The sequence below is a fragment of the Capricornis sumatraensis genome, chromosome 4 (genome assembly GCF_032405125.1).
Source record: "Capricornis sumatraensis isolate serow.1 chromosome 4, serow.2, whole genome shotgun sequence".
In the NCBI taxonomy this organism is placed as follows: Eukaryota; Metazoa; Chordata; class Mammalia; order Artiodactyla; family Bovidae; genus Capricornis; species Capricornis sumatraensis.
In genome coordinates, this window is record NC_091072.1 from 81,475,551 (window position 1) to 81,495,020 (window position 19,470).

Here is a 19,470-nt window from a genome sequence, read left to right on the forward strand (position 1 = left end):
GTATTTTCATTGTTGAGAGCTCAGAGGAGAAAGGACAGCCAGGGACTAAATTGAGAGTGTATTTCTTTATGTTTGTGAAGATTTATTCATCTAATTCCTTTATTTTTTATACTCATACTTTTTCTCTCCCTTAGTTGGATTTGGAGAATATCTGACCACTGCCTCTTCCTTTTTTTTTTTTTTTTATATTGGTTATTGAGAGGAGCAATATGGAACCTGTAAATTAAACAGGTGGATTTGGGTAATGAGAAAGGAGTTCTGAAATGATGACACTTTTTGCTGCCCCTGAGCTTTATCCAACTTAACAAACCACAAGATGACGCAACTGGGTTCAGAGCCACAATAAATGCTGAGGAAGATAACTGTGAATACACGGGGCTATTTGGGTGTTATAAACAAAGAGCGTATGAATACTGTGAAAGTATCCGCAGGAAGTCTCATAAAAGCAATGGCCCATAGACAGGAGTAGATCCGAATTTTGCGGTGGCTGATATTTACATAATTTGGTGAGGCCCTTTATGCAAAATTAGGTACAAAAAAATGAATATTGAAATTAAAAAAAATGATGACTACTCTAACTTTAGAGACTGCGATCCTTTTCTGTCGTTGTTGAATTTCTTTAGGTGATTGTCAGAAATTCTCCCCAGAAGTGTGTTGATTGCACCTTTGCTTTCCACTCTAATATGAAACTCTCAACAACTCCTCGGGTGCACAAGGGGCCCTGCAAATGAGGCCTGGCCATTAAAGCATTATTGGTAGCATCCTCTGCCTATAAGATTTTCCCGCTGTAGTTTACTTTATCTTGCTTGAGAAGCCTAACATTACCATGATGCATAAATAACAGAAACTTTTCATCTGATGCTTGCCATTTCATTGTAGGAACTAAAACCTCACACACCTATCCCCTATCTGGACCTCGGCCGCGCAACTTGAGTCCTAGGTTTTACGGGTACCTGGATGGTGTCCAGCTGGGCCTCGGGCGACTCACCACGCTGCACGCCCACAGCGGGAGCCCTCAGGGACCGCACTCCGCGTGCGGCTGGGAGCTGGGGGCGGGCAGCTCGCTGGAGGGCGAGCCGGGGCCGCGCCTCCCTCTGATTGGCCCGGCGCGGCCCCTGGGGGCGGGCTCTCCCCCGCGCTAGCCCTGCCCGGGGTGGCTCTCTTGGCACCGTTCCTGCTAGGTCGGCTTGCTTCCTCGCGCTGGGCTGGACTGGTGTAGAGGGCTTCTGAGGGCGGTGCGGGCGCAAGAAGCGAAGCGAGGCTGCGGAGAGCGAGCCGTGGGCTGCGGGGCTGCAGTGAGATGAAGCAGTGGCTTAGGGAGCGAAGACTGGCAGTGTGGCGCGACGGGCCGGCCCGGGGCCGAGGCTGCTGCTCCGGAGGCTGCTGAGACGCCGCGGCGGCCGGCGCGGAGAGCGACAGGCGAGAGGGAGGAGAGGCAGCGGAGCGCTGGGAAGCCGGCGGGGCGGCGGGCGGCTCGAGTTGGCCTCCCCGGTCGGGATCCCCCGGGTGGAACCATGCGGGTGGTCAAGTGGCTGACGGGGCTGCTCTACCAGCTCTCGCTCTTCATCACCAGGTCTTGGGAAGTTCACTTCCATCCCAGGCAGGGTAAGGTCACCGCGGGGCGACTTCAGGAGCGAGGTGGGGCGCGGGCCAGAGGGGGCGGGAGGACGGAGGCGGGGGGGGGGGGGAGCGACTCTGTCCTTTGGGGGACCGTAGCCCTGCCGGGGCTCTCGGGACTCCGGGATCCGTCAGCCCGAAGCATCCCCGGAGGTTGCGGCTATGCGGGGTTTCTAGGAATCGCGCGCGCAGGGACCACGTCTCCCTTCGGGGACCACGCGGCGGGGGCGCGAGGGGCAGGATGGCGAGGGCGCCAGCGGGCACGAGTTGGCGGCCACAGGGAGGAGAAGAGGGACGCGGGAAGGAGGTGGATGCTGAGGACCCTGAATGTCAGAGTCCCTGCTTGGGGAGGGTGGAGAGAATCGGGGGTGTGGGAAAGCAGGCAGGCACACTCACAGAGCGCACGTGTGTGTGTGCGCGCGCGCTGGCCAGCGTGTGTCCATTTGTCGCGCCTGGCCGGGGATATGGGGACCTGGGGCCTCGGCCCTTTGGAAAGGAAGTCTGGTTGATGAAGTTCGAGGCTGGGAAGTTGGAAACGGGTGGGGCTCAGTGGCCGTATCCCTGTGATTGCAGAAGCCTTAGTGAGGACACTGGCCTCCTACGAAGTGGTGACCCCCGCGCGGGTCAATGAGTTCGGCGAAGTATTCCCGCAGAGCCACCACTTCAGCCGGAGGAAGCGCAGCTCGGAGACTCTGGAGCCCACACCGTTCAGAACCCACTACCGAATCCGCGCCTACGGGCAGCTCTTCCAGCTGAACCTGAGCGCCGACGCGGCCTTCCTGGCTGCGGGATACACCGAGGTGCACTTAGGCGCCTCTGCGCGCCCGGCGGAGGAGCGCAGCGCGGCGCCCGCAGACCTGCGCCACTGCTTCTACCGCGGCCGGGTCAATGCTCGCGAGGATCACACAGCCGTCTTCAGCCTCTGTGGAGGCTTGGTAAGCGCCCTCCGCTCCCTTAGCGTTTTCTTGGGATCCAGTTCAGTAAGCCGAACATTGGCTTTTCCTGAATGCGCGGTTGGGGGACCCCCGCGATCAGAGTGCGCCACCAGAGGGGTTAACACCTAGATGAACCCAAGCCAGAGGCCACTCCTTCCTGCAGGGGGAGAGGGATGTGGAGGATCAGCCTGTCCCTCTCTGCTGGGCAAAACTGACCCTCTTTTGCAAAGCTGTGAGAAAAAGTGTCAGATGCTGAGCAAGCGGGGAGGCAGGCGGGGCTCTTTGCCCTCACGTGAAGTGCGGTTTCCAGCAGGAGGGCAGGCTTTTTCACTTACACATCCATGCTGGACTCTGTTGAGACCAACACCCCTGAATTTACTTAAATATGTTCTTTGAATGAAGAGTGATAGAAGAAAAAGAGAATGAATATAGGGTTTGAAAAGAGTTGGGTTTTTTTTGGCTAGTGTGGGGATAATCATTAATCTGTGAATTACAGGATAGGGAAAAGGTTGAATCTGTTTAAAACGTACACTTAAAAATGTAGAGCATCTACGAAGATCTGGTGCCAGCAAATGAGAAATGACTATCAGAATGACAAGAGTAAAAGATGTGGATTTTGTAAAAATCTCATTGTAGAGAGAGGAAATAAAATGAAATATTGGATTCTAAAACAGAGGTTCTAAACCTTCCTTTTTTTCTCCCCATCAACTTTTTCAGCATTCTAGGGGAAACCCAGGACCTCCTGTCAGCATAATTTTACTGTGTAAAATAGCATACATGTTCTTTAATTGGCTTTCTTTTAAATACTAACAATAATCAAAATGTTATAAGTATTAGAATTTGTGATGTCATAATACTTCCTTCTTTATTAATGTATTAAATAATATCTGTTGGGGAGAAGACTGCTTCTATACTTTTGTGGTGGTAATGAGAATAAATAATCCAGATAGTTTCATATTGCATTATGTTAGTGTTGAAGTAGCTATTATTTTGGGGCTTCCCTGGTGGCTCAGTGGTAAAGATTCCACCTCTAGTACAAGAGACATAGGAGATGAAGGTTCGATCCTTGGGTTGGAAAGATTCCCTGGAGAAGGGCATGGCAACCCACTCCAGTATTTTTGCCTGGAGAATCCATGGACAGAGGAGCCTGGAGGACTATAGTCCATGGGGTTACAAAGGGTCAGACATGTCTGAAGCAACTGAGCACCAATGTGCAACTATTCTTTAGTTGCTAACAAAGTCACAATGTCTGTAGTTTTACCTACAATCGTAATTGAAGGAAATGTTAAGTATCAGAGGTTAGGGAAAATAAAGATGTAACACTTTTCTATCCAAGTTCACAGAACATTTAGTTGTGAACACTTAATATTAAAACATACACGAACTTAAGTTTGTGTTCAAGAAAAAGTCACTAATAATTTGGCTACAGGATTCTCTTCAAGTATTCTGGCTTTTGTTGGTCAAAATTTAGAAGAGTTTCAGAACATCAACATTATTTACTTTCTGATGAAGTAGAAAATTGATAACAGTTCCCCCTAGGCAAAATATAATACTTCCTTCCAGGGTAATTGATGTAAGATGTCTTTCTGGGTGTGAGTATTGGTCATTACTAAGTAGATTTGGAATGTCTCTTTGTTCTTTTCCCTGCTATTTTAGTATATATATATATATATATATATATATAAAGATATTACATATATATATCTCAAGGTATTTTATATATATATAATTATTATTTTGATTTATACATACGAGGAATGCCGTGGACAGTTTTCTTTCCTGCTATAGATAAATGTAAAATTCAATATCAGAATGGCAGAAACACGCTAATATTTACACAGCCATCTACAGATAAAAGGAAAGAAAAGTATTCTCTTTTCAAGAAACTTTCAAAATGTTTAGTTTGTCTGGACAATTCTAGATTTACTACCACAAATTTGCCACGGTCAGTATGTTTTCTTGATTTAGTATTTAAGGCATGGAAAAAAGTCCAGATGGGAAACGTTATTAGGAATGATGTTTCTGCTCATGTTGATTCATAATGTTGGTGTAGTTCAAATTATTTTTCAGCATCTCCTTTTTGAAAATGTTTTTAAGTCTTAACAGAAGTTCATCCTTTCCTCTCACTTCATCAATTAGGACATAGTTGTCTAGTTATACTGTGTTATTAATTTGATTTATGTATGTACTTGCTTTTGATAGACTTATTGATATTATCAGAGTTTGATTTAACATTTAAAAACATATTTTTCATACCTATATAACTCAGCTTTATCTCACTTTCTTTGTATGTGTAAGTCTGTGTTGAAGACATCAGTCATGGCAGAGATAGAAAATTTCTAGTAACACAGAAAATAACTAGAGGTACCAGGATCTAAAAATCTTTTAGAAGTGTGATGAGGACCAATTATAAGTCTGAATCACTAATGAGATTAGTGACATTTCTTTGATTTTTTTTCACTTATGATATTAGTACTATAGCAGATATTAGCTATTAGTTTGGGCTTCCCTTGTGGCTCAGCTGGTAAAGAATCTACCTGCAATGTGAGAGGCCGGGGTTTGATCCCTGGGTTGGGAAGATCCCCTGGAGAAGGGAAAGGCTACCCACTCCTGTATTCTGGCCTGGAGAATTCCACACGCTGTATAGCCCATGGGGTAACAAAGAGTCAGACATGACGACTGAGCAGCTTTCACTTTATGATTGTTTTATTTCTACTTCGATTCTCTCCTTAGCACTCTTTAGAATGATAGTTCTGTCAGGTGGCAGAATTTCTTGTAGGCTTTAGAGTCCATTTGTTATAACACCAGATTTCTTTTTTTAATCTCAGATTAGTCTTTAGATTCAGATAAAGTTGCATTACCCACAACCTGAACCAGCTGAGTTTTTGCAAATCCACCTTGATGCAATGCCCAGGTTGTCAGTAATGCTCGCCTACAGCCCTGTTCCTGCTCGTTTCCCAACTCATCTTTGTGACTTTGTATATGTGCTGCTGTAATGATCCAGCTTTGATCTTTGTCAGTCCGTTAATTGCTAAAGTTGAGATTTACTGAAGGATATTTAGAGCGAGTCTTACTGAGGTTCTCTTTTTCTGGTTGCTCTTTGCTTTTAGTTTTGCTTTTTATCATGAATAGATGTTGTACTTAATCAAATGCTTTTCCCGAATATCTTGAATGAGTGTGAGACTTCCTAATTTTTTTCCCCCGCTAATGTTCATTATCTTGAACATTGCTGGATTCAGGAAAATGTTGACCATTGATGAAAATGACCTCATACAGGGGCATAAAGTGTTTTGAGGCCTTTGTATTGCTTGAGAGGAGGGTGAGGAAATCATATTGTCCTCCAGTTCCTCTGGCCTCCAATGTCCTTTGTGCCTTGGTCTCTGCATTTTTCTGGCACCAGCAGCTATATTCTGAGCCTGATGGCTTTTCTTTGTTCAGCTGGGTTTCACTGACTCATTCCCTCCTGGGTTCTCTCTAGCGCTGTGTGTCCCTCTGAGTTCTGGCTGCAACACCTGTTTGATTTCTTGTCTGCCGGATGCATTGTGCAGCCCTCGACACAGGGTCACTTAATTCCTGTGCAGTGCTGTCCCCATGTAAGGTGGTTTGGTGATGCCATTGGTAATCTTCCAGACCCCACTAAGGTTCTGAGACCCTCCAGGGCATGGGACTTGATTCCTCCCTTTGCCAGACTCTGCCATGCCCCTTAGTTCAATGTGTGTGTGAGAGGGCCTTGCAGAGAGAAATCCCTTCTCTGAATCCTGTGTAGCACGCTGAAGCACTTATCTTGGCAGTGCCCCTAGACCATCTAACTCTCCTTCTGCCTCCAGACCTTAACCTCCAGTGAGTCAGCGCACACACCTCCTTTCAACTGTTTCCTTTTCACCCATCCTTCTTTTCTTCCTGGAATCCACTAAGTTCTCCTTTCATGTCTCATTCACTTGACTTGTTCCCCTTCCAGCTTCTCACTTGAAGTAGCATCTGTCCTTCCTTTCTCTGGTGGCTGCTGAGGAACTTGACTTTTAGAGGAAGGGCATAAAAAACAAATTACTATTTTCCAAACACCTCCGAACATACAGCCTTTAAAAAAATGGACACCACAACATTTTTATTGATTCCTTATAGTTGCTAGTGTTGCAACTCAGATATATGAACTGAAGCTGTCTTTTAATTTCTATTCAGCTATATTTTCCCTTCATTAAACCACTGAACCATAACTTGTATTGTTTAGTTTTCTTCAGTGTTTTGGGCCCAAGAACCAGAAGGGGCTATGAGTCTGCCAGAAATTTTCTTTGTTTCATGTGGGTATAACTTTTGCTTTTCTAATCTTACCTTCCCTGTAATTTTTCTTTCTCATAAGTATTTATCACATACTCAAACATTTCTGATTATTTTTATGTTTCTAAAATCTATAGTAGATATGAAAATAGAGCCAAATCATAAAGTTACCTATAAGCAATATAATGGCTAATCAACTCTGTTTTTAGTTCACTGATAAAGTCACAGACTATATAGTTATCAGGCCTTAATACCCCTAGATTCAACTACAGACTTTTTTTTCACGGTCATATTATTTATCTTCTCATAATGTTGATAGACAGTTGCCAAAGTAGAGGTCAGTATTCCTTAAGATATAATATTGGGAGCATATCCTGGTCAGGATGGCATGTGTAAATTGTACAGAGACGTTCCTGACAACCCCTGTCTCTCTACCAGCTCTCTTACATTACCTGGTGGGTTCCCTTCTTCCAAAGGCCCTCAGGGACTAACCCGACTGCCTAGACAATTAACTTCACTGTTTCTTGGTGGGATTTGAAGCAATGCAGTCTTTTTGGTTGAAAGAAACAGTTTCCAGATGTCATAAAACCAGACGTTGCATCTGGCTTTTACAGTATTCTCACGGAGTAGCTTGCAGTGTCTGTGTGTACTTTTTTGAAGTTTCTCATGTGAACCATTCTGCAGCATGTCAGACACTAATGCCCTCTGATGACTGATTATTGAGGTGCTCTAGTAACTCCTTGTTCAGACAGGAAATAACTGCATGGAAACCATCAATAGTGTCTTTACTGTTTTTTTGTCCTGTAAAACTTTTATTTTCTAAACTTTCTATTTGCTCAGAAGTCCTATAGCCTTAGATCATTACACATGCTATTCTGTATTCTTTGTTGGTAAAATTCACAAGGACCCCTTTTATTTATTCCCATACTCAGTTAAATAAACAACACTAGGGAGACTTTCTTATGCCTCTGCCTTTAACATTGTAGTGTTAGCCTAGGTCCTCAGATGGCAAGGTAGGGTTAACTGTGCAAAGAGTTTATTTAGGGGAAGTGTCTGTGTTAGAGAAAAGGAGAGAGCAGTGGAGTCTGAAACCAGTGAAGAGAGGATGACAGTGTTGGGTAGAAGTACCCCAGGCTGCAGGGCACTCTAAGCAAGGTTCCACAAAGCTCCCCATCAAAACTGTTTGTCTGGCAGAGGAATCCCTTGCCTTCTAAGAGAAAGTTTCCTCTTCATAGCCAGGCCACACTTGGTTACTGACTGAGTGGTGCATGTGAGATACTGCTGGGGCACAAGCACGATGGTTTTCAAAGCCTACTGTGGGAGTCCTTAGCTAATTATGCTCAGCCTTCTCAGGGCCACCAAACAGTGACGTCAGGCACACACACACACACACACACACACACACACACATCCACTCAATGAAATAGTCTGTTAAATGCTGTTAACAGAGCAGTATAAGAAGTGCTGGGTGAACTCTGAGAAAGGTGCAAGTAAGAGTGTTATGAGACCTAGGCTGTAGGAGGCTTCTCAGCTGGACTTTGAGGGATGACTAAACACTTGGGGATGTGAAAATTCAAGGGCTGCTTGTGGGTCTCAGCTGCTGAAGCACAGAGTGGCTTGTGAAGTAAGGGAGAAAATTAAGGTTAAGTTCAGATTAAGGCTTGAAATGTATTACGAGAGAGTAAGGGCTTAAACTGTAGGTGGTATATTAGCCCGATGTGTTAGGAGTGGTATCCCCTTATGTACATTGTGCAGGGGCAGAGGAGGCACTGAGAAGACCACCGTTGTGTAAGGATGACCCCTGTATGGGTAGGAGAGGGGAGCCGCTGGAAGTAATGTAGTTGCAGGGGCAAGAAGAGTGGGTCCCTGTGGGTAGTGCACATGGAGACCAATCTTTCTCAGCTGCAGTTTTGTACCCTAGGGAACATTGGCAGTGTCTGGGGAAACTTTTGGTGTCACAGCTGTGCAGCGGGCAGGGGAAGCTAGTGGCACCAAGTGCATAGAGGCCAGATATGTTGCCAAACATCCCATAATGCCCAGAACAATGAAGCATACCAAAATGTCAATGGTGCTGAAGTTATGCAACCTTGTAGGAGACCTATTAGAATTTTGGATCAGAAGAGCAGTCGAAAAATATGGTTCTAATGACTCATGACTTAAATGACTGAGTGATCCTGTAGCCATTGACCAAGAAAGTCAATACCAGGAGGAGGTGGCAAGAAACAGATACTTATTCTAGAAATATTTGTTTGATTTTACCATAGGTATACTTTAATCTTCAGAAGGATTTGAGTTCATATTTACTCTTCTCTTTGTCTAGAATGTCCTTTTCCTAAAACTCCTACTCAGCTTACTTGCTTTCTTTGCCCTGATCTTCTCTGGGAAGAGCTGACCAGGCCTACCTTCATTCCACCACCAGAGTTTATATACATCATATATGGAATTGTGGTTATTTGTCCATGTTTCTGTCATTTATAGATTTTAAGTAAGAGAATGATAGTCCTGTTTACTTTAGCACCCAGTATAGCATATAGAAATGTTCAGTACTTGAATGAATGATCTAGAGCAACTTTTATTTATATGTCCCAGGTAATTAGGTTAATTCTTTTCTGGAATTCAGTGCAAGAAAATTATTTTATCAATTTTAATTGAAATACTTGGACATATTTAAAATTTCTTTCATATAGATTGAATCTTTTTCAGATGTCCAAGTTAGTTGTGTTCCATTTATTACTTCATTTATATGGCTTGGAGAAGGAAATGGCAAACCACTCCAGTATCTTTGCCTGGAAAATCCCATGGACAGAGGAGCGTGATGGGCTGCAGTCCACGGGGTCACAAAGAGTCGAGCTTGACTGAAAGACTAACACTTATATGGGCTTACACTGCGCCTTTGTTACTTGTGGCTGTATTTCTGTTTATCTGGTAACTGCTGTTTCCCATAAAATAATGTTACTTAAGCTGTCCATTTCATACTAATATTTAGAGGAAGAAATAGATCATTCTTTTCAACTGATCCTTATCAGTGCTTATGTACCAGCCACTGTTATATATGACATACAGTCATGTCCTTATTACAACAGCAGTAAATCTATTAATTAAAAATATTCATGAGTTACATAAATGCTTTATTACCATAGTAACAGAATTGGAAAGGCATGCCTAACCTCTTGACTCCCTCAGTCCAAAGGTGACACACACCACTTCTGTCTACATTTTGTTGATGAAAATTTGTTGCCTGGCTCTGCCTAGATGTCAGGGGCTAGAAAATGAGGGACAGTGCTATGTCCATGAGGAAGAGAGGACAGTAGATTCTGATGATCATCAACACTTTTCACTGTAGGCTGTTTTTCTGTGTACCAAGCATACCTGTGCTTTTCTCTTCTTACACTTCAAACATATTTATATTGTATATAAGGAGACAAGCCTTCAGGGGCACTGTTTCTGCTCATGTGCAGGATCTCTGAGTAATGCACAGTCTTTGCCATAAAGTTCAGATGTGGCTCCTTGTGGTTTAGCAATTACTGAATTAAAAGGTAAATTATCTGCACCACCCCCAACCCAATATACAGCATGACTGTAATTCAAATTTTAACTTCCTACAGAATGTTGGTAGTTCTGAGGGTCTGTAGATTATTCTACAATGAAAGTGTCCAGGGCTTCGTTAGTCTAGGCTCATGTATCTTGGAAAATGTAATCTCGAAAACCAGGTTGACCTCTGATGGGAAGTCAAGTTTTGGTAATTGCTTCAAATTAGTTTCCTGTGACAGTTACCAGAGCCTAAAAGGCATTTACATTAAATCTGTGAATTCCAAGACTCTTCTATGAAGAGAAGCAAAATATTGAATTCACATCTTTGGTAAACCAAATTCCAACTGTATTAAAGAAGTATTGATAGAATAAACTTCTTGTATATTATAATCATTAGAGAAAAATGTAAAGGGAGACATAATGAGTGATAAAGATGATATTTGCTTAATTGAAGAGTACCATATGTCAGAATAACTGTAAATTGAAAATTTAAAGTAAAACTAGGAAAATATATGCTGTAAATATGACAGATGGTCTGGCAGGTATGTAATATGTGTCCTAACTATTTTATATATATAATACTTACATATAAATCTTTGTTAAGTGATACTGCTTTAAAATGTTTTGACACTAGATCATGAACATCTTTCCATTATACATCTATGGAGTAGTTCTTAATCATTTCTTATTGTTTTAAATTTATAATTTTTTATGATGACTTTAGGCCTTATGTCTTCACAGATATTTTAGTAAGAGGTTGGGCGAGACTTTTCTGAGGACTACTACACAGACCTCACAAGAATATGGGCATTTCTTTGACAGTTCTCTCCATTTCTAGTGAGTCCAAGTGACTTCAAACACATCTCAGTTCCTCCAGGAAAAAGAAAAGTTACAGAATTTACTCCTTGTTAGTGATGTCTCTGGGACACTGTTTATATAGCTGAGTCATTTGGCTGCATGAATCTTGGGTAGATGAATCTAGAGTCTGTCTTATATTCTTATTCCTCATGGGTCAGGACGTGGTGAGAGCCTTGTCTTTTTCGGTGAGTATCAGCAGTGTTTCCCCTCATGTTCACACTGCAGATCTGGAGTTGTCCTGTGGAGTGGGGAATAAAGAATGTTAGTGGAAAACTAGCCAATCTGATCACATGGACCACAGCCTCGTCTAACTCAGTGAAAGTGGGGCATGCCGTATGGGGCCATCCAAGATGGACAGGTCATGGTGGAGAGGTCTGACAGAATGTGGTCCACTGGAGAAGTGAATGGCAAACCACTTCAGTATTCTTACCTTGAGAACCCCATGAATGGTATGAAAAGGCAAAAAGATAGGACGCTAAAAGAGGAACTCCCCAGGTCGGTAGGTGCCCAATATGCTACTAGAGATCAGTGGAGAAATAACTTCAGAAAGAATGAAGGGATGGAGCCAAAGCAAAAGCAACACCCAGTTGTGGATGTAACTGGTGATAGAAATAAGTTCTGAGGCTGTAAAGAGCAATATTGCGTAGGAATCTGGAATGTCAGGTCCATGAGTCAAGGCAAACTGGAAGTGGTCAAATAGGAGATGGCAAGAGTGAACGTTGACATTCGAGGCATCAGTGAACTAAAATGGACTGGAATGGGTGAATTTAACTCAGATGACCATTATATCTACTACTGTTGGCCGGAATCCCTTAGAACAAATGGAGTAGCCCTCATGGTCAACAAAAAGAGTCCGAAATGCAGTATTTGGATGCAATCTCAAAAACCAGGGAATGATCTCTGTTTGTTTCCAAGGCAAACTATTCAATATCATGGTAATCCAAGTCTATGCCCCAACCAGTAATGCTGAAGAAGCTGAAGTTGAATGGTTCTATGAAGACCTACAAGACCTTTTAGAACTAACACCCAAAAAAGATTTCCTTTTCATTACAGGAGACTGGAATGCAAAAGTAGGAAGTCAAGAAACACCTGGAGTATAACAGGCAAATTTGGCCTTGGAGTACAGAATAAGGCAAGACAAGGCTAATAGAGTTTTGCCAAGAGAACGCACGGGACATAGCAAATACTCCAACAACACAAGAGAAGACTCTGCACATGGACATCACCAGATGGCCAACACTGAAATCAGATTGATTATATTCTTTGCAGCCAAAGATGGAGAAGCTCTATAAGTTAGCAAAAACAAGACCGGGAGCAGACTGTGGCTCAGATCATGAACTCCTTATTGCCAAATTAAGACTTAAATTGGAGAAAGTGGGGAAAACCACTAAACCATTAAGGTATGACCTAAATCAAATCCCTTATGACTATACAGTGGAAGTGGGAAATGGATTTAAGGGCCTAGATCTGATAGAGTGCCGGATGAACTATGGACAGAGGTTTGTGACATTGTACAGAGATAGGGATCAAGACCATCCCCAAGAAAAAGAAATGCAAAAATGCAAAATGGCTGTCTGGGGAGGCCTTACAAATAGCTGTGAAAAGAAGAGGAGCAAAAAGCAAAGGAGAAAAGGAAAGGTATAAGCATCTGAATGCAGAGTTCCAAAGAATAGCAAGGAGAGATAAGAAAGCCTTCCTCAGCGATAAATGCAAAGAAACAGAGGAAAACAATAGATTGGGAAACACTAGAGATCTCTTTACAAAAATTAGAGATAGCAAGGGAACATTTCATGCAAAGATGGGCTCAATAAAGGACAGAAATGGTATGGACCTAACAGAAGCAAAAGGTTTTAAGAAGAAGTGGCAAGAATACACAGAACTGTACAAAAAAGATCTTCATGACCCAGTTAATCATGACAGTGTGATCACTCATCTAGAGCCAGACATCCTGGAATGTGAAGTCAAGTGGGCCTTAGGAAGCATCACTATGAACAAAGCTAGTGGAGGTGATGGAATTCCAGTTGAACTATTTCAAATCCTGGAAGATGATGCTGTGAAAGTGGTGCACTCAATATGTCAGCAAGTTTGGTGAACTCAGCAGTGGCCACAGGACTGGAAAAGGTCAGTTTTCATTCCAATCCCTAAGAAAGGCAATGCCAAAGAATACTCAACTACCACACAATTGCACTCATCTCACACGCTAGTAAAGTAATGCTTAAAATTCTGCAAGCCAGGCTTCAGCAATACGTGAACCGTGAACTTCCATATGTTCAAGCTGGTTTTAGAAAAGGCAGAGGAACCAGAGATCAAATTGCCAACATCTGCTGGATCATCAAAAAAGCAAGAGAGTTCCAGAAAAACATCAAAGCCTTTGACTGTGTGGATCACAATAAACTGTGGAAAATTGTGAGAGAGATGGGAATACCAGACCACCTGACCTGCCTCTTGAGAAACCTGTATGCAAGTCAGGAAGCAACAGTTAGAACTGGACATGGAACAACAGACTGGTTCCAAATAGGAAAAGGAGTCCATCAAGGCTGTATATTGTCACCCTGTTTTAACTTCCATGCAGAGTACATCATGAGAAATGCTGGGCTGGATGAAGCACAGCTGGTATCAAGATTGCTGGGAGAAATATCAATAACCTCAAGTATGCAGATGACACCACTCTTATGGCAGAAAATGAAGAAGAACTAAAGAGCCTCTTGATGAAAGTGAAGGAGGAGAGTGAAAAAGTTGGCTTAAAACTCAACATTCAGAAAACAAATATCATGGCATCCAGTCCCATCACTTCATGGCAAATAGATGGGAAAACATTGGATACAGTGGCTGCCTTTAATTTTTTTGGATTCTAAAATCACTGCAGATGGTGATTACAGCCATGAAATTAAAAGACACTTAACTGCTTGGAAGGAAAGTTATGACCAACCTAGACAGCATATTAAAAAGTAGAGACATTACTTTGTTTGCCAACAGAGGTCCGTCTAGTCAAGGCTATGGGTTTTCCAGTGGTCATGTATGGATGGGAGAGTTGGACTTATAAAGAAAGCGGAGCACTGAAGAACTGATGCTTTCAACTTTGGTGTTGGAGAAGACTTGAGAGTCCCTTGGACTACAAGGAGATCCAAGCAGTCCATCCTAAAGGAGATCAGTCCTGAGTGTTCATTGGAAGGACTGATATTGAAGCAAAATCTCCAATACTTTGGCCATCTGATGCAAGGAGCTGACTCATATAAAAAGACCCTGATGCTGGGAAAGATTGAGGGTAGGAGGAGAAGGGGACGACAGAGGATGAGATGATTTGATGGCATCACCGACTTAATGGACATGAGTTTGGGTAGGCTCCGGAAGTTGGTGATGGACAGGGAGTCCTGGCATGCTGTAGTTCATGGGGTTGCAAAGAGTCCGAGACGACTGAGTGACTGAACTGAACTGAACTGAACCAGAGGAGAGAAGACCCATCTTTTCAAAACCTTTGCAATGAATCTTCTGCTTTAGGCTCCTGGGGCCAGTTACATGTTCTTCCTATCATCTGTTCATTCATTCAGTGTGTGCTTGTGTATCATACACCATTTCCTCGGCATGATTAGTAGTGTAATAATGAGGAGCTGTCGGGGAAAAATCCTTTTGCATTGAATAGAGCACCCTAAAATAAAGATAAAACTCAGAGTTAATCTTTATTTTCTTTTATTACATAACACTTATACTTTATTTAGAATAAAAAATAGTCGCTGTAACATTTGTGGTTTTAGTGGAGACTTTTCCATCCTGTGTCAAAATGTACTGACTTTCAAAATTGTTATTGACATTATTTTAACACACACTTTGCCTTTCTAAGGAAGTTAGGTGCTGGACCGTGCTGAGTTTTTCTTCAGTCTTGTCTGACTCTTTGTGGCCTTATGGCCTGTAGCCCTCCAGGCTCTTCTGTCCATGGGATTCTCCAGGGAAGAATACTGGAGTGGGTTGCCATGTCCTCCTCCAGGGGATCTTCCTGAGACTCAGGGATCAAACCCACATCTCTTATGTCTCTTGCATTGACAGGCGGTTCTTTACCTCTAGTGCCACCTGGAAAGCCCAGTGACATCATTTTAACAGACACTGCCTTTCTAAGGAGGTTAGATAGATAGAATTATTTGTTTGTTTTACAAGTTGTGGAACTGAGGTTTAAAATATGAAGTGGCTTGCCCAAGATTCCATGAGTGCAAACCGAGGATTCAGACTTCCTTATTACAAATAGTGTCAAAGTGATTTTCATATGACTTAAAGGGACGGGGGAGCCTGGTGGGCTGCTGTCTATGGGGTTGCACGGAGTCGGACACAACTGAAGCAACTTAGCAGCAGCAGCAATGATTAAAGATTGAGAAACTAAACATTTTGATTTCATGATATTAATTACCAGTGTTTCAATCCTTAAATAAAAATCTGATTTTATTAATAGTTGGGAACAATTTGTTACTAAAATAGATTCTCAGTATTGGCTCTAATTGTCTTGTTCAGTAGTACTTCATTTTGAACTAGTTCTATTGTTTCCAATATTAATGTGATTAGCTGTAAGTTTTTGGGAAAAGAGTCCAAATGGTTTATATTTTGTGCTTGTTGTTTTTACCTTTTAATAAAATCTGAGAATACATTATTGTTTGTGGCCACAGTACATGTGCTTGCCATGTTATTAGAAAAAACTGTGTATGAATGAATGTCACAATAGTGAAATAGAAACATTTTAGAAAAACAATTGTATGAAAATCCTCTAAACATAAAAATTTTGGCCTATGAGAGCAAATTAGAACTTGTTGTATAATCACTTACTGCCTTTCAAAACAGTGTGGCAAGTAACAGATTATTGCTTCAAGAAATTTGGAACCCCTTGCTCAAGTGAAAGCTAGTTATTCTGCTTTTAATAGTCATCAAAAGGAAGAGTTTGGAATTTGATTGGCATTTCTCATGAATCAAGTTGCAGTGACTCTCCGTACATAGGCAGTTGCTAAAAATACGGCATGCTCTAAATATAATTGTATGAGCCACCTGTTTTACTAAGTCTTCCAATGACTTACCAGGTTCCTTTCCAAGTTTAAAAAAAAATAAGTGCTCCATTAGGAGCCTTTAGGTAAAGCTCTAATATTTTTTATTATTTTTGCAGAAAGTCCTCTGCAGTAGGAAATTTATAGGAAAATTGTTGGAAGCAAAATACTTCTTCACTGATAAATATGGGTAAACCCCTTTGAGGACAATTATTTTTTTCTTGAACTAATTCTTTTAAAACATGAAATTTTGTTGAAGGTGACGATTGAGTTATAAAAGCAGTATTATTTTTAGCAGGGTAATATTCTAGGGTCTTTGGTAGTGGCCCAGTTGGTAAGGAAACAGCCTGCAGTGCAGGAGACTGGGTTCAGTCCCTGGGCTGGGAAGATCCCCTGGGGGACTGGGAAGATCCCCTGGGGAAGGGAATGGCTACCCACTCCAGTATTCTTGCCTGGAGAACTCCATGGACAGAAGAGCCTGGTGGGCTACACATTCCATGGGGTTGTAAACAGTCGGACATGACTGAACAACTAACGCTTCCACTTTTAGAGTGTTCTAGCATGACTCCAGGAGGTACTAATGGACTTGATACAACCATATTCACCTTTCATATGAGAATGAAAGTTGGACTTGTGTGTGGGTTTATTTGAACATTACCACTGAAGTACCCCACAGTAAAAGTTTGATCAAAAAGGAATATAAAAAAGTTTCCAAAATATGGATATTTTGAGCATTGCTTGGGGAAAATGTGACATTATTCAAAACATTTTTGGGATGAGTAACAAGCCTCCTCATGTCTATTTGTATCTTTTACCAGGATGCTATCACATTTTCCCTCCTCAGCATGCTTTTTAAAATAGACAGAAAGTGATTTTTCATTATAAGTCCATTTACTCAGGTTTCAGAAATAGTCTGTTACTTCTAAGTATAGTTAATTATTTTTCTGGGAAGGCAAAAAAAGCTAGAATTCTGGTATGTGTTGAAAATAAGTGATTTGTAGTTGTGTTTGAAAAAAAGCACTGGTAGAATGAATGAAATATTCTAGAATATAATATACTAAGAAACAGATGAATTTGTTATATATATATCTATGTATCTTTTCTACTCTAGAATGTCCATATATCTGATGAAATTTCCTTTATATTAAGCCTTTAAACTGTGTATTCCTAATATATTTACACATTTTGTTACCAAGAATGCCTGAACATTTAAATTTTTAACACTGAAAGAAATCATGCTAATCTCAGCCAAGTCCCTAAACTATTGTAACTTAAAAATATTAGAGAAAAAAATAAAAGATAAGTAATGTGTATATGGTGTGGGGAAATCAGGTACATTACCATGTTACAAAAATGTTTATTTCTGTAGATATGTGTTGAGTGCCTGCTATGTCTCAGGCAATGGTTTAAGGTTTTGGAACTGTAGAAATAGTAAAGACTTGGTTACTTTTGTGTGGTAATGAATGTAGAGAAGAATTTATGACTATAATTGCCTGAATCATTTAAATAGCTTTGAGTGACTATTCAATTAAAATGGTGATTTAAATATGTTATTAACAATGAAATTTAAAGCAACAATTTCAAAGTTATTATCCCTAAATAACTTAAGGATATTTACAATTAAGACATGGAAATGAAGCCTCATTCTCTAAAACTGTAGTTGTCATAGCATCCATAATTCAGTAATTCATTTCTGAATTGGCTGTTCACAGAAATATGCTTTTCTAAGTGGAAATTTGCCAAGTTTTATATGTAGGTAAACGTACATTTGTGTCTTTGGAGGCGTGATGAGTGCTTTTCACTGCCGAATGTAATGAGTACAGCTGTCTCCTGCCTGTTGAGCTTCTGCTGTGTATCCCTTGTTTGCAGATCTTTAGCCTCACTCTCCTCTGTCGCTTGAACCTGCCAAGCTTTTCCCCGCCACTGGGCCTTTCAGTCACTGCTCTTCTGTTTGCAGTGTTCTCCCAGAGTTTTCCATGGCTACCTCCTCATTATTCCAGCCTCAGCCCAGAGTGCCTCCATCCCCACACCCTCCGGGATTCTGTCTCCCTGCCTTATTTTTTCTTTATTGGACCTATTAGGACTGATATATCACCAGGCATATTGCATTTTTTAATCTTTTCCTATATAAGTATGAATTCTTTGAAAGCAGAAATTTTATCATATTCACCTCTTTATGTCTAGTCCCTTGACCTCTGCCTGCTCTTTAAATATTTGTTAGCTGTTTTGCGGGTTTATCAGAATCGGTGTCCGATCACTAACACAGTGCACGGTATTAAGGCACAAACTATGGAGCCAGGCTGCCTGGGTTCACACCTTGATCCTGTTACTTACTAGGTGTAAGACCTGGACAAGGTGCTTAACCTCACTGTTACTCCTTTGTCTCACCTGTAAAATAAGGATACTAATAACTTGCCTCAGTTATTGGTAGGTGGAAATAAATGATGAATGTATATGAATGATATCTGCTGTATATTTCAGAATTAGCTAGTGAGATAATGATAAATGCCTGTCCTCTATAATTTAGCCTCCCCAAACTAGAGAAAGAGATCTATTTCCCTCCCCCGCTATGTCTACAAGACCATTCTCTACATCTGTATCTCCATTCCTTCCCTGCAAATGGGTTTATCAATACCATTTTTCTAGATTATGTACGTATGTCTTAATACACTGTATTTGTTTCTCTCTTTCTGACTTGTTTACTCTGCATAGCAGGCTCTAGTTTCATCCACTTCACTATCACTGACTCAAATTCATTTTTCTTTTTATGGCTGAATAATATTCCATTATACATATGTACCATGTCTTCTTTATCCATTCATCTGTCGAAGTGTCCATATCTTGACCATTGTAGGTTGTGTCCATGTCTTGACCATTGTAGATAGAGCTGCTGTGAACACTGGGGTACGTGTCTTTTTTAATTATGGTTTTTTCAGTGTATATGCTCAGTGGTAGTGTTGCTGGGTCATGTTTCATTTGTAAATTGGATTGCTTCTTCCATAATATCTTCTCATTGTTTTTTATATATGTGAATACTATTTAATCTATATATTCTGTGACTAAATTCACTTCGTTTTTATAGTAGTTTTAAAATTCTTATTTGTTAAGGTGTACATTGATGAAGATGACAGTTTTAGGTCTTCCAATTTTTTTGTTTCTAATCTTTTATCTAATTCTGTTATCTACAACAGGTGATACTGGGCATCCTTGTATTCCTGACCTAAGTAGGAGTGCCT

General features: G+C 41.4%; 1 protein-coding gene across 1 annotated transcript in view; it reads left to right on the forward strand.

The window, feature by feature from the left end:
• The first annotated feature begins 1,514 nt into the window (after window positions 1-1,514).
• Window positions 1,515-19,470, forward strand: part of ADAMTS20 (ADAM metallopeptidase with thrombospondin type 1 motif 20) — a 198,254-nt gene continuing 180,298 nt past the window's right edge. Inside the window, exons 1-2 of the mRNA XM_068971096.1 lie at window positions 1,515-1,605; window positions 2,191-2,552. Coding sequence (XP_068827197.1) covers window positions 1,515-1,605; window positions 2,191-2,552 — 453 coding nt within the window. The remainder of the gene's footprint in view (window positions 1,606-2,190; window positions 2,553-19,470) is intronic.